At 35.9% G+C, this 15030-nt stretch overlaps 1 protein-coding gene across 1 annotated transcript; it reads left to right on the top strand.

The window, feature by feature from the left end:
* On the top strand, positions 1 to 11833 carry LOC139977808 (CD166 antigen-like). The gene is made up of 12 exons (XM_071987461.1): positions 1 to 149; positions 3128 to 3421; positions 4547 to 4849; positions 5267 to 5575; positions 5930 to 6229; positions 6704 to 6793; positions 7661 to 7700; positions 8108 to 8202; positions 8527 to 8590; positions 9634 to 9686; positions 10307 to 10352; positions 10655 to 11833. The coding sequence occupies exons 1-12, from the start codon at positions 89 to 91 to the stop codon at positions 10716 to 10718; spliced, it is 1719 nt and encodes a 572-aa protein (XP_071843562.1). The 5' UTR covers positions 1 to 88; the 3' UTR covers positions 10719 to 11833.
* The last annotated feature ends 3197 nt before the right edge of the window (positions 11834 to 15030 follow it).

The raw sequence follows: 15030 nt of genomic DNA, 5'->3' as shown, positions 1-15030 counted from the left end.
TATTATATCAAGTGCACTTCTTCATCTGTTTGAAAAGCCCAGAAAAGTTCATCTATTGCGGTAAAAGAATAATTTGCTTTGCCCGAAGATGTACTGTACGGTTCTTCTCATGTTAATGTTGGGTTCACTGTCTGCGGTTTGCCATGCTGGTAAGTCATTCAAGTCACCGATATTTATGTTTTATAACCTGCTAAGACATGATATTATTATTATTAACCAGCATTTAAAACGCTATTTACACCCCAAAGAGTGTACCATAGCGTTCTCTTTGCAAGAAGCAATGAAAATACACAATATAACTATGTTGTCATTAAACATAATTGTGCATTGTCGTTGCTCTAACATAATTGCCAAAAACTTATATTTAAAATAGCGATACACTCAATTAACGTAACAGTTACACGAAGCTATACATTGGGTTGAAGAGATAATTATTTTTGTTTGAGCTTGCAGAAATAAGCTTGCTCAGTACCATAATTGTTTCATTTTATGCTGTATGTTTCGTTTTGTGTCTTGTTTTTCTGTTCTGGTTTATTTCCAGTAAAGGTCGTTTGTATACACTGCATGTTTATGGAATTATATAGAAAATTATTAAAAGACGAAAACCGGAATTTTGAATTAAGGCGCGTTTGCCTACTTCTGTGGGACATTCATAATAAATTTCAACGACAATGTTTATTTCAAAGAAACCAAAACTCAACGGGGCAAGTCATACTTAATTAGCTGTTAGTCTCTTCTTTCCATCGTATAATTAACGAATAACCAATTAAAGAGCACCTTAATGTTTAAACATCTGACTTTCTCTAATATTGATGATAGGGAAAGCTTATGCTCATGCAAGCAATAAACCTATAAAAATAGACATGTGTTGGAATAAACGGCTAAGAACTTAATGGATTACTAACAAACAGTCATTTAAATACATTTACCAGGCACGTATCCAGGATTTTCAAACCCGGGGGGCGCGAATTACTATCTAAGCGGAGCGCCACCATCAGTTGGCGCGCAGCGTACAAGAAAATTTCTTGTTTTGAAACCCCCCAGATCACCGGAAACGGCACTTCTCGGGCTTGAAATGACCAACCAGATGTACACTTCTTGCCTGAGAACCAAGTATTTCCTAATAGTTTTTTTCCATCCATAACCTTTTTGAAGATTGTCAACCCGGCACACATCATGTTCGACCTGATCGCATCACCTGTGGGTCTTTGCTTTTGTAGGTGATTCTACGTCGCGGCCCACAATACCCGTCAGGCCCACTTTTCAAGGTTTTAAGCCCCATATTTGTTCAGAATTTGAAAATTCACATTTCTCGTGAATAAACTCAATTCAAAACATACCCATAATGTTGCACAAAATTTCATCTATGGACAACCAATATAAAAAAAACTTCCTTCAACCCCTAACAGACCGGTAAAAATTGCACGAGTAGAGGGAAGTGTGATGTAGAATGTTGGTCAGAAATTTTCGAAAATTCAGACACAGTTAATTTATTGGTGTACAAATATTAAAACCTGTTATAACGGCTATTATAAAACTTGGTTGTAGGAAATGAAAAAATAGCAGATATTTCCGAAACCGAACACTACACACATTGGCGTAGGAGGCGCGGCGGCAGTGGCGGAGCTAGGGGTATTGGTCAGGAGTGGCGAGAATGGTCTGAAGGGGCGCTTTCGACACTATCTAAGCGGAGCGCTACCACTGGTTGGCGCGTAGCGTACAGAAAATTTTTGAGTAAAGATACTCCCTAGATCGCCGGAAATGAGCCTTTCCGGGCCTGGCTAATTTGCAGATAAACGAAGAATAAGGTGTCATCGCCAAATTACAGCAACAAAATGTGACAAATGTCAATAAGTAGATGAGAGCGCAATAAAAAAGTCAATAATCTAGAATAAGTAAAAAGTGGTAAAGAGCTGAAAAAGGCGCCAGCAGTCCATTTGAGTCCGTCAGGGGGGCATCCGCCCCCCTGACCATATGGACACTCCGCCACTGCGCGGCGGGGGTGCAGGCCCTAATTCGCCATTACTAATGTAAAAAAGAGTTTTGACATAATTGGACCTCCATGCTTTTTATACATCTACATGAGACATGTCGTTGTTTACATTAGCATCCCGCGGTATACTGCACAATTTGAACGGACCGTACGGTACATGATGGCATGCGATGTAATAACCGATGCTTGCTTATATGATATTGACATGAACACGTTGAACGCGCGCTTCGCGCGCGAAAATTTTTGGTTATTTTTTCAGGCAAGTCGGACAGTTTTGAGGCTTTTCATCCTGGAACGCCATTTTCATGCTCACTGATATGATGTGATATCTGTTGTTTGCGTTACAAATTCGAACAGGCGCGTAGTGAGGAATTTGCCAAGGGAGGGGCGAAGCCTGTAGGCAAATTATCGAAGCGTAGCGCCACCATAGGTTGGCGCGAAGCGTACAAGCAAATTTTGGCCGAAAATGTCTCCCAGATCGCTGGAAATGACACTTCCCAGGCCTTGTATGTTGCCACTAAGCACTTTCTATTTTGAAATTACTTAGCGATATCATTTAAAAAAATGCTGAATAAGGGGGGGGGGGCGGGCGGTCGCCCCCATCCCAAAATGAGTCATGTTCCCCGACGACACGGTCGAGTTCGAGACCAGCCACAGTTGGTTTCATAGCACAATTCTACACACGCGTTATGATAGACCATATATAGTATATATATAGATCATTAGTGAGAGAGGAAAATGGAAACGTCAAAAAATGGAGTTGTCGGTGTAAGGGGTAGGGTGAGTCACACTTTTACGAAATCATTGATCCGTCACTGGCTACCCTTCAGCGCTGTAATGATGTCACTGTTCTTCTTTCTCTTCCCGGTGTCTTCGCGTTTTGCTTTTACTCCCTCTTTTTCTCCTTTTTCTCTCTTTCTTCTTTTTCTTTTCCCTTCCTTCCTCTCCTCCTCCTCTTTTTTCCCCTCTTTTTTCCTTTTTTCTTTTTTTTTTCTCTTCTCTTTTTCTTACCCGGGGGGCGCGCGCCCCCAACGCCCCCCTGGATACGCACCTGTTTACATGTAAATGTCATAAGAAATAAATAGAGATGGGATATTGATAGGAGAGTGAGTTTATGTTTTTTTACATCAACAGGGAATGAAGATTTTTACACTTTATCAGGGAGTCTAATTGAATTACAGTGTAATCTCAAAGATGGTCCCGTAGACTCTATCATCTGGAGTAAGAACAATAAAGAATTTGGACGATACGTTTCATCTAAGGAACAATGGAACAACTACAGAGACTTGTTAGACTTTGACGAAGAAAATTCTTGTTCCACGTTCTCAGTGGAAAGAGCAACATTCGACGATGCTGGGAGATATTTGTGCCAGGCCTATTACACTGAAGGTGGGATGGAGGAAACGTGGTTTTATCTAACTATATATGGTAAGAAATAACAAACCGAAAAGGATACAATAAGTGTATAAGGTTATGTGTGAACATAGGAGAATGTCATACCTTTTAACATTCATCCACATCATTGCATCTAACAAGAATACAAAATAGATCAAGTTTATTGTGAATTTTTACATCTCAAAGATATAGCTTCGGCAATTCAAATACGGTTACGTTTCCATATGTGTGAGTCCTGTATCTTCGGCTGAGAATCTCTGATGTTTTTTTCGTTTTGCATTCGGAAAACGTCCTACCCATGTAACCCCACCCATCATGGCTTGGCCTTCGCATCACTATCGGTAGTCGTTTTCCATAGCATCACTTTGTTCACCCTACAGTTCAAATAGATTCCAATAGAAGTGCTGACAACCATTTCATTAAAAGCAGGGAAGTTGTCACGACTTCAGTCCAAAAATAGCTATACTTTCAACTATTGCCCAGCTAATGTCCAGCTAATGTCCAGCTAATGTCCAACTAAGTCCAGCGGTTGTCCTGCTAATGTCCAGCTCATGTCCACCTAATGTCCAGCGAATGTCCAACTAATGACCACATAATGTCCACCTAATGTCAGTATAACATGGGCACTCATATCAAATTACTGCAGAAATAATAACATTATTTTTCAAGTGACAGATTTAACTTGATACTCCCTGGGATCGTTTCTATTCAGCATTTGTTATGACCAAAGTGTCATAAAGTATTAACGAGACCTCTCCAGGTCAGATTCCTATTTTTTGTCATAGAATGATATTTTTTCACAACCAACATTTCTTTACAGTGTTAGGATGGTTGTGATAGAAATATGTACAACTTAAATGGGGAAACAATTTTCAAGATGATGTTACTTATTCAAAAGGATAAACACGCACACGCAACTGAAACCTGTTTTGTGCACAAAATGTAACATACCATTAGCTAGGTGAAACAAAAGTAAATGGTTCATAGCCCCTTTTCACTTTTTAAAACAATACTTAACCAAAGCGATTGACAAGTTAATGTATCAATTAGTGTAACTATTAATATAATCATTAATGACTTTTAGAAATTTTAAGTTGTTACACGAACAGTTTCTATTTCATCTCAAACATTGCGCTCTATTCCTGTCGTTGTCTACAGAAAGTCCTGAAATGAGAAATTTAACTCAACTTACAAACGAAGGCGAGCAGATTTTTGCACAATGCTGCTTGCAATTTGCTGGTAAAAAGATGGAACCTTCCTTTTCCTGGTATTTAAATGAAAATAATAAGAATCAAGCACTAGAGGAGGTCATTGTTTCTCGACCACAGATGGAGAATCCAAACACAAGCTTCTGCGAAGTGATAGAAGTAACCAGTCACCGCAGATTACATAACCAAACTATAATGTGTTTGATGCCAAAAACCAGTAACCGGACAAATTCTGGTGTTTTGTATGTTTATTGTGAGTATGACTCTAGGATACTGACGAATGTATACATACAATATATTGACACATACTCAACCCAACTAAGATATTGTTATATGTCCATTTGGATACATTGCCAGGAGCCCAGGAATGTTAGATTAAATAGTCACACTTAGTTAGGATACATTTGGAAAACTACAATTCCTACGGTAGTCCATGTATTCATTCCCTTTGAATCGCTTCACATTGTTTATAAAATTACATAATCTGTTATAAACACAGAAATGATAATTCGATTAGAAATTATATGAAGTTAGCTCTATGACAAATCACCCTCTCGAAGGGCTGTTGTTCTTATATTCGCGTATCGTAAATTATGCACAAGTGTTTATTCTTAATATATGACAGGAATCTTTTCTAAGGTTTCAAATTCATATTGTTGTCCACATTCAGATGAGCCCAGTGTCCAGTTCAATAGTGTGGAAGGAACACACGAATCTGATACTTCTATTTCGGTTGAAGAAAACCAAATACTCACTATTGAATGTGTAGCTAAGGGAAATCCAGCACCGAATGTTACCTTAGAAGGAGAAGATGGTAAACCGATGGCGTTTACATTAATACAGAACGAAACTATTGGGTTACTTTCAAGGAAAGTTTTCCAGATGAAGAATGTAACAAGAAATGCATCCGGCCTCTACGTCTGTCAATCAGGAAACAGAATTGGAAGTATGAAAGTCGAAAGACAAATCACCATAACATGTAAGTCTACCTCTATACTTCATTAAAAGTTACGGAATGGGAAATTATTTGATCAGTTAAGTTTCATTTTTTCTGAACCTACGCAAAAGTAACGAGTTGTATCTGTATTTCGAGGAAACGTCTCCATTGCCAATAAATAAATCCATTTTTATAGAAGACTGAATATGTTACATAATACTTAAAAAGAAAGTTCGGGGAATAAAGAGAAAGTAAACAGTTTAGTATCCTTAGTAACCATTCCACCGCAATTTCCTTAGTATCCATTCCACCGCAAATCAGAGTACTTATTTTATATTGAAATCTGTTTGTAAGTTAAACTTTTTTTTTTTACATCCAATTTACTGACTCATCAAGATCCTGCAGTGGTATTGATGACGTCTCCATCCACTATGGCAGTAAAGATCTATGAGAATTTTGTTATAGAATGCAAAGCTGAGTCTAGTCCACCGGCTGAGGTAAAGTTACAGAAACTCGTCAATCGTGAATGGATCTTGCTACCATCCTATATACCAAACAAGGGAAATGTTTCAGGATTATGGCAGTTTTATTTTCGAGATGTGAACCCAGATGTTAGAGGGAGTTACAGGTGTTGGGCCTTTAACTCGAAAGGAAAACCAGCTACATCTCTTCATGTCCTGGTTACAGTGACCCACGGTAAACTAAGATCCGTCACTTGCTGCTTAATGTAAACATTATTAAAAACAAAAAAACTGCTCAAAAGCATAAGAAAATAATGTGAACGTAGACAACGAAATAAGAAAGGAACATTGTGTGAAATAATTCATTTTATTGCTATGTAATAAGGACATCAACCGCCTTACAGTAATGTCTTTTTGGAAAATAGAAAATGGCATCGTAATAGGTAAAACATTTAATATTAAATCTTCCGAACCGGTGGCACATATAATATTGGCACACTAATGAAAATAAATCTGAAATTGGACATAATCTGATAGTAAGAGAAAATGTTAAGTTAGTTTTCTGTCTTTGTTCTCTTTATTTGTTTCTGTCTTGTAAAACCAATAACAAATTTACTTTGTAGCAATCTACATTTGTTACATAATTATGACATTTGGATCATCTCTTACATTTATATTTTTGTCCAATTTATGTCCAATTTTGACACAGGCTATTTCCATCTATGGATTGCGTCATCATTGTGTGTTTTCATTCTATTGGTGGCTGGAATAACAACTATTTTGTTCTGCAGAAGATACCGTAAAGTGATAATTTTTTAAATCTATATTGCACGTTATTGATTAACGTATACCTTCCATGATTATAAACTCTGTCAGAACGATGTGATTGAATCTTGGAAAATATATCACAGGAAATTGACTATATCTTGAAGTATCAAATGAAAGTGTTATTCGTGCTGTATTTATAGAATCATCTCCTTAGCTATTAATATGCATATTAATTAGTTTCTGTATAGGAAGAAGGAACTAATTTGTGTGCATGAATAGAAATGAAACTAGAACGCCCAGTGTTAAGACTTACAAGGTTTGGTGTACTAAACGAATAAAGGATGTTAATCATAAGGAATGAAAAGAAACACCGCGTGCAATAGAAAACTCTGTCAGCCGCTGAAAGAATAGTGTAACTATGTTCATCCAGTCAGGACATGATTTTCTATACTGAACTTCCAAATCCCGCTTCCCAAAGCACTTGTATTGTCAGTATATAATGTTTCTATCAGATAAAGGTGAGGAACTGTTCATACTGGCATATGAGTGCTTTGTCGCATGACATGGGACAACAGTATAGAGTGGTATTACCATTAGAATCAGATAAAAGTTAGGAACTGTTCATACTGTCAGTACGAGTGCTTTGGAGCATGATATGGGAGGACAGTGTAGAGATATATTAGCACTAGAAAACTGTCCCAATTGGCTGATATGTGCAGAACGTTCATGCATATGCATTAGAGTGGGTCCTCTAGAAAGGCCTGGAATACATTTAGAACAAGTTCAATTTATAGTACGATAGCATGTTTAACCTCGAACCGTGCGCTAGTGCCTGTCCAGTCGAACTTCGAGCTTTGAACTGGCAGTATACTATTTGATTTTTCTTATTCGTCATTAGGAAGGCATACTAGCTTCGAGATGTCACAACAATCGAATACGTAAGTTATTTATCTCATTCAGTTATTCCGTTAGTTCTTACAGAATGTACAACCGAAGAGAAATAATGCTACCTAATGTGATTGCAACATGATTTTTCCAGTAGCCCGAAAACACTAGAACAAACATATATGTAGCCTTTATAGCGCAAAATATCACAAGAAAGTGTCTGTAACTCTTTGCGAATGTTGATCTATAAAGTACGTTTGTCTACTTAGAAGAATGTCCACTTGACATGCTAACTAGAGATTAATCATTTTCTACATGTAATGATTGAAGATAAGAGACAACAGACTTTCAGAAAGATAAGTGGTTGAAAATTGTTTTATTCCTTCCCACAAGTATAATACCTAACTACTTTTATGATAGTCATATCCTTCAAATTATTTTTCTCTATATCATGTAACAGAATTCCGGATGTTATTAGACTGAACCAGCACAACATGCAACCTAGCAGCAATTCATCTTCTGCTAATGTTGCTGCCTCTAAATCGAACCAACACAGTAAGCACCCTTTCATATGCTGTTTACACCACTTCTTTACACTATGCTGTGATGCCTCCATAAACAATGCATGTTACTGGAAGTTAACTTGGGGTACAATTCATGAAGTATTAATTTGACAGTTTTATGATAATGTCAATATGCTATGCTATTGTTTAGTTGTAAATAATTAAATATTTTAGTGAATATTTAATGATGAAATCAACTTTCAAAACCTTGTTTAATTAATCATATTAAATTTATTCCGGAAGCTTTTACAGTAACGACCAACCAATGTCATATAGAAAAGAAAGATTTAGGCATTTTTAATTTTCTACTTGACAGAATTTTCCAGTAAAACACCTGATCGGGAAACATATGCGAAACAATTTCCCAAATATTATGAATGGTAAATATGTAATATGTTAATCAATACAATATGTTAAAACACTAAAAAAATAATAAGAAGAACCATGATAGTAATATGTAAATGTATTCAAAGCAAAAGAAACCGACATGAACATCGACAGTCTTTTTGACAATAACATATATCATCAAGCACCCCTCTTAACAAAAATGGCAGAGAATACGCTGCCAAGATTGTGTTATTATTAAGAACAGAGTCACTAATTCATCTCATGTTTTTCAGATCGTGGTAATGGAAAGCATTATTCAGCTTGAATATTATAATAGGCGAACATACCAACTTAATGAATATAGCAGCATAGTTTAATATAAAGGAGGACAGCACTGAATACAATTCATAACACAATACCCGTTGTAAGGATCAATGCTGAGTGAGGCAACCAGTCTTGATGTAATGCCCACCTTAATATAAGGCGCTACTAACCTTTAAAATGAAGATTTGCTATTCTTTCTGGCGGCTGCAAATTCGAATCACGTGATATTTTATCAATTTGCTTCTTGATGTTAGTTCAAAGTTTCATATAAAACATGTTGCAATTGAAAGTAAATGTTAAATCGTTAATGTGTTGACCTGTCTCTATGTATGCATGTGAGTAAGAGTGGGCGAGGGGGGTGGGGGATATGGTTTTGGGATGGCTTTGGTTGGGTGAGGAGAGTATGTCGTGCTGTGCTACTGTGTATTCGCATATAAACCATATTCATGTTTTTCTGGCCAAATGTATTTACAAATCAAAAAGACGATAACGGTTTGCAAGCCTATCACAACATGGAAATGTTTAACTGTCTGACAATATTAAAATACACTGCAGTTAGCTGAACAGTTTACAAAATGTATTATACATTAGTATTATGCCATACAAGAAACACGAAAGTTAATCAGAAAGCAAATATTTAAAGTACGCAATCATTGGTTTGAAGCATGTCCTTCAACTATTAGTAATGTCAAAGCAAACAAGTTAATACTTTTCACGGTTTGTAACTGTTATTGTATTAAGTGCTTAACTCTTTCTCTTTTGTTTTCATCAGCTATGGATCAGAACGAAGTTTATCCATAAAATCATATGACAGGCAGGAGAATCGTAAGTACGAACACGCTGCGAAACTGTCCTAATGTGGAATCGTTTCTCAAGGCAATGAAATACTCATGGAATACTTTAAGCATACTTAGAAGATGATAGGCACAGCAAAGTATATTAAACATTCAAATTAGAGTCCATTGTAATATAAACGCATGTCAAGTATAGTTACTGCAACTGACATGTATACAGCCTATACTTTCTATGTCTGTAACACGCCCTTCGCTTCTGAGTATTTTCAATGTGACGTCATTGATAGTTTATTTCTTTAAGCAGGTGACATGTGCTCTCGTGTTGCTTTTGCCATACCACACGCGCATGATCAAGTCAGACTGATTGGACAGTCATGTTTGTATTTGAACAATGGAATGTTACCCGTTGTTAACACATACAAGTGATGTACTTCAAATCATCCAATTTCCCATTTATGTGATAATCTGCAACAGGGCATTAAAAATTGTCATCTTTAACACGCAGCTGTAATAAGATAAAGTGTTAACTAGATCAAGACAAAACACACATTACAGAGAAGACTAACTTTAATGCTTAATGTGAAACCAAGTCGTACCGTATGGTCTTGATTATAAATGATTTTAATAAATGGTTGGTTTCTTCTGCTTTAGGTTCATCGTTGGTTGGTGTTGAACTTGACGGAGACGGATATGCAACGTTTGTAACACTTTTTTCATTAATTTGATATTTAATTGTAAATTCAGTTTAAATTGATTCCATTTAATTCTAGAAGTGTAAATTAACGACAAAACCAAGTTTATGAAGACGCCGCCCAATTCATGAATATGTTGCTTCTAAAGACCCTTTCAGTACCAATGTATGGATTTATCAGTTGTGGTCTATTTCCAATCGATTGAGAAAGTATTGTATTTCCAATGGATTAAGAGCGATAACAACACCTGCCATCATAGTAATATATAAAGTTTGACAAAAATATGCCTCTTTGTATACTTTTACAGATTAAACAACCAACATTCAAGACAAGAGTGTGAACGGGAACAATACATTGGAGTCTCAGAATGACTGTGCTATGTAATCAAATAAAAGACGATATTATTTGCATCCTACAAATGTTACCTATAGTTTCGCAGTCTACGTTCTGTGACGCTCAGTATCGTAGACTGAATATATAAAAAAAAATCAGGTTATAAAACTTATTTTTGTTTTCTGTATTTAAGCAGCAGCGTAACTTTGCGCTTGGAATTGGTGCGGACTATACCGTCGCCCAGGTCCAGGATCCCAGATCAGTCCTGGTGACATGTTCCGAAACTGATAGCCACCCACCCTAAGGGGAAAAATCTTCAGAATACCATATTCGGGCGTCTAGAAGTGGTAAATAAACACGGAAACCTAATTCATGGTACAAGGTTTAGTGAAATGAGCTCTTCTTCGGGGAGGGGTGGAGGTGAGGTGGGTGACATTAATATTCCTGCATCGGGTCATGTTGCTGCTTGTTATGTCGCTGTGTTTGGTTTTTGCTACAGATTCATATATATAGCTTAGTTTACAGTCAGACCGTGGGAAACCACCCAGAGGAGCATGTTATATTATGCTCGAAGAATCAGCCTTGCTGCGTTCTTTGACGTTTAATAGCTTATGCGAAAATAGAGTTTAGCTTTCTACGTAGCCTTTATTAATTGTCTTCGAACCGGCTCAGCTACAATGTGTACAATACATACTGGTGTTCATCCAAGCATGCGAGTACCAAATTTTCTCTACAATTTCAACAGTCACTCCTCAAAAGAAAAGCATTATATGGTATATGTGTGTGCCTAATTTTATTTCAGTTTTACTTAGAATTTGTAGGATTTAAACTCGTATACTGCACTTTGTTGTAAGATATTTAATTTCACAATTCGTATTTCACTTATTGCTTCAGTCTGAACTATAAACGAGTTAATAAGGAAAGAAATTAAAATATTAAGTAAAGAAGGAATGAAAAGGAATTCAAGGAGTTGACTTGCGACAAACCTTAGTAGAGGGCCCGGTGTCTCTTTGACTTGTGGATAAAGTTCGAATCAGGTTTCAAATTCATTGTTTTTGAAAGTTTCAACAAGGATATTTAATGGAACGTTTAACATTTGATAATTTCTATATATATATACATACATACACATATATATATACATATATATACACACACACACATATATATATATAAATATATATATATATATATATATATATATATATATATATATATATATATATATATATATACATACGTTTAGGAGGTTTTTCTTTTTTTCTTGAATTTTTTCTTAGCTTCCTTTTTCCCAGAGATTTGTTGACCTCCAGGCTAAGCCTACAAAGGTTTTTAGATCACTTCCTTTCACATCTATTATTCTTATTTTTTGAGTTATTCATTGTTCTTGTGGAAAACAAATAATGAATATATATATGTATATATATATATATATATATATATATATATACATATATATCGATATATCTATATCTATATATATATATATATATATATATATTCTTTATTGATCATATTGAATCACAGTATATATTTGAGCATATTTATAACAAAAGTAACAAGAAAAATCATAGAAAGTTTTATACAGCATCTGCTGGTGTAAAGGTAAAGGAAGATTCATTCAGATTGCAGTTATTGCGACGTGATGCATCTTGTGACGGCTTAAAATCAATAAAACTCAAAGTTTAATATTGAAAGAATGGGATTGGACCAAATTTTCCAACAATAATTGATGTTTTTTATCACTTCGGTGCAGTTATTAGTCTTTTTTTCTCGAGCCGTCGATGACACATATGTTACAATCATGTTACAATGTGCACTCTTGAAGCGAGGGTTGATATCTGCTAGGAAAAATTGCTAGACTTCATTAATGGACATCATCGCGGCGATGTTGATCATGATTATTTCATTTAGAAGCACCTTATTATTGGATATGTTTCAAAATTTAACTTATTTTACGTCAAAGGTTATTTTTTAAATTCTATTTCTTCCTTGTTATAAACAAAGATGAATACATTGAAGTTTATCATTATCAACTGATATCTTTGTTAAATTTAATGACTAATAATGAATTTCTAGTATGTTCAATTACCGCAAACCCCGTATGTTACAGTTACCAGCGACATAACATTCAATATGTAACAATTAAGATGACAAGCTGTTTAACTGACAATGACGGGACAATGAAAACATTCACCACCTTAGCAGTTGGAGAATTGATGGGTGAGTTAATATTTGTAAATTCAATTCGCAACTCAATTCGCTTTTCATGTAATATTGAATACCATGAACATAAACCATGTTGTTTTCCCAAGGGTTTTATGCTAAACTTATTGCTTCATCTACCAACATGAAGAGTCCTACAACGATCACAAATCACGTGACTACCAGAGAATCACCGACGGTACCTATTACAACCGGACACTGTGCAGCAGACAAAATGGATTCCAGTGAGTAACATGTTGCTTCCCATATTAACAAACTTGTTTTATACTTCGTCTCAAGTTCTCTCAAGAAACTTTAGGAATCCGTTACCGAAGGTCTAAACGTCTGTTCCGTTTTCTTGTACGGTGTTTTAATTTTAAAATTTTCATTTTGAAAGACACTCCTGTAATGTTACCGCTGTCTCTGGAGAATTAGAAATTCATGTTTCTATTTAATTTTCATTTAGCATTTACAATGGAAGTCAGTACAGCGCAAACTAGCTTACATGGTATGTTAGTTACCACAGAACGTGGGCTAAGTACGGATCAAATGACGACTAAAACAACTGGAGACATCTCAACATCCTCAATGTATGAATGAATTCCTGCTGATCGCATTCTTACATGTGCTTTATATTCTGAGAAGTCAAGAACATATATTAAACAGGATTGTGTGTTTCACTCTGCGGTACACTTTCTGATGAACATTGCCTATTTGTTTCAGATCATTGGGAATGGCACCATGATTTAACGCTCCCAGAATAGGATCTGGTGTGACCCTTCTTCCGAGACTTGTCATCATAGACCCGCTAGTTGTTGCTCTGGTACAGGGTGCGGTGTCGTTAAGAATCTCGAACAGCTAGGAAAGTGGTCTCTCCAAGAGATGTATTATTGCAAGTTCTTTGTCTGTGAAATAATGATTCCCTGCAAATCGCACCCTAACCTGTGTTTTATATACTCAAAAGTCATGCTCACATGCTTTTACAAGAATGTGTTTTTCACTTTGTGGTACACTTTCTATTAACATTGCCTATTTGTTTCAGATCATTGGGCATGGCACCATGATTTATCGCTCCCAGAATATGAGAACTGGTCTGACCCTTCTTCCAAGACTTGTCCTGGTACAACCAGAGGTTGTTGCGATGGTTACAGTTTCGGCGTCATGGTGGATTTCAGAAATGAAAGAAAGTGGACTCCCGCAGCGATATTTGTTAACTATGTCTTCGTTTGTGAAATAGAAGTTTAGTGAATGTTAAGTAAACTTGTAATCAAACCCTAAGCATTTCCTGCAAAACGATAATTTTTATTCATGTGATGCGTTACATTGATTCAAACGTAAAGACTCTATAAGTCAACGGAGATATATTGGTTGTGATACATGATGTAACGTTGGCGTAACGTAGTTCTGAAACTGACAGATACAATGTGCCTGAATACCTTACATAGGTGTGTCGTTATCGCTTCTTCTTCGGGTGCCCAATAAGTGTGAAATTTAAGAACTGTTTAACTACGAGACATATTAACAGTAACTTTGAGGTTACAATGAAATGTGCAAGTAATGTTCCAATTTTATTTACAGAATTGTTCCAATAAGCATTTGTGTGTTATCATTGAGGGATTTTAGTTTTATATCTACTAGCTTTAGATCAAATCTGAATGATTATCACGATCGAGTAGACTCCTAAAGATAAAATTGGTAACTGAAGAAACATTCTATAATATTTCTCCTTAACTTGCTTCGAGTGTACATTATATTTGTAATATTACTCAAATTTCTATCAAACGTTATACAAACGTTAATTATATGCTTAATGTGAAGTCTGAAGTTAAATAACAAACCGGCATATATGTATTTCGATAATGTTATATTAAGTGTGTCGAATTTAAAAGTTATGTGTTATCTTCAACAAACAGGTGTCATTCTTAATTTCCAAAGTCTTTAACTCATCGCTGAACCATCCAACCCCCCCCCCCTCCCATAGGCTACCGACATGTGTAGGATCAACTTTATGGAATATGTCACACCTTTCTCATCGATTGAAATTGACTAAAAATTCGTGTTTCAAAGAAAGTATTTTATGTTAATTTATAAATGGACAAATCATGGACACTCTACAAGAGATCCCCCAAAACAGGAAAATTTGCG

This window comes from Apostichopus japonicus, chromosome 12, assembly GCF_037975245.1.
Source record: "Apostichopus japonicus isolate 1M-3 chromosome 12, ASM3797524v1, whole genome shotgun sequence".
NCBI classification, from domain to species: Eukaryota; Metazoa; Echinodermata; class Holothuroidea; order Aspidochirotida; family Stichopodidae; genus Apostichopus; species Apostichopus japonicus.
Note: the sequence above shows the minus strand (reverse complement) of the source record. Positions and strands in the feature narration are given on the sequence as shown.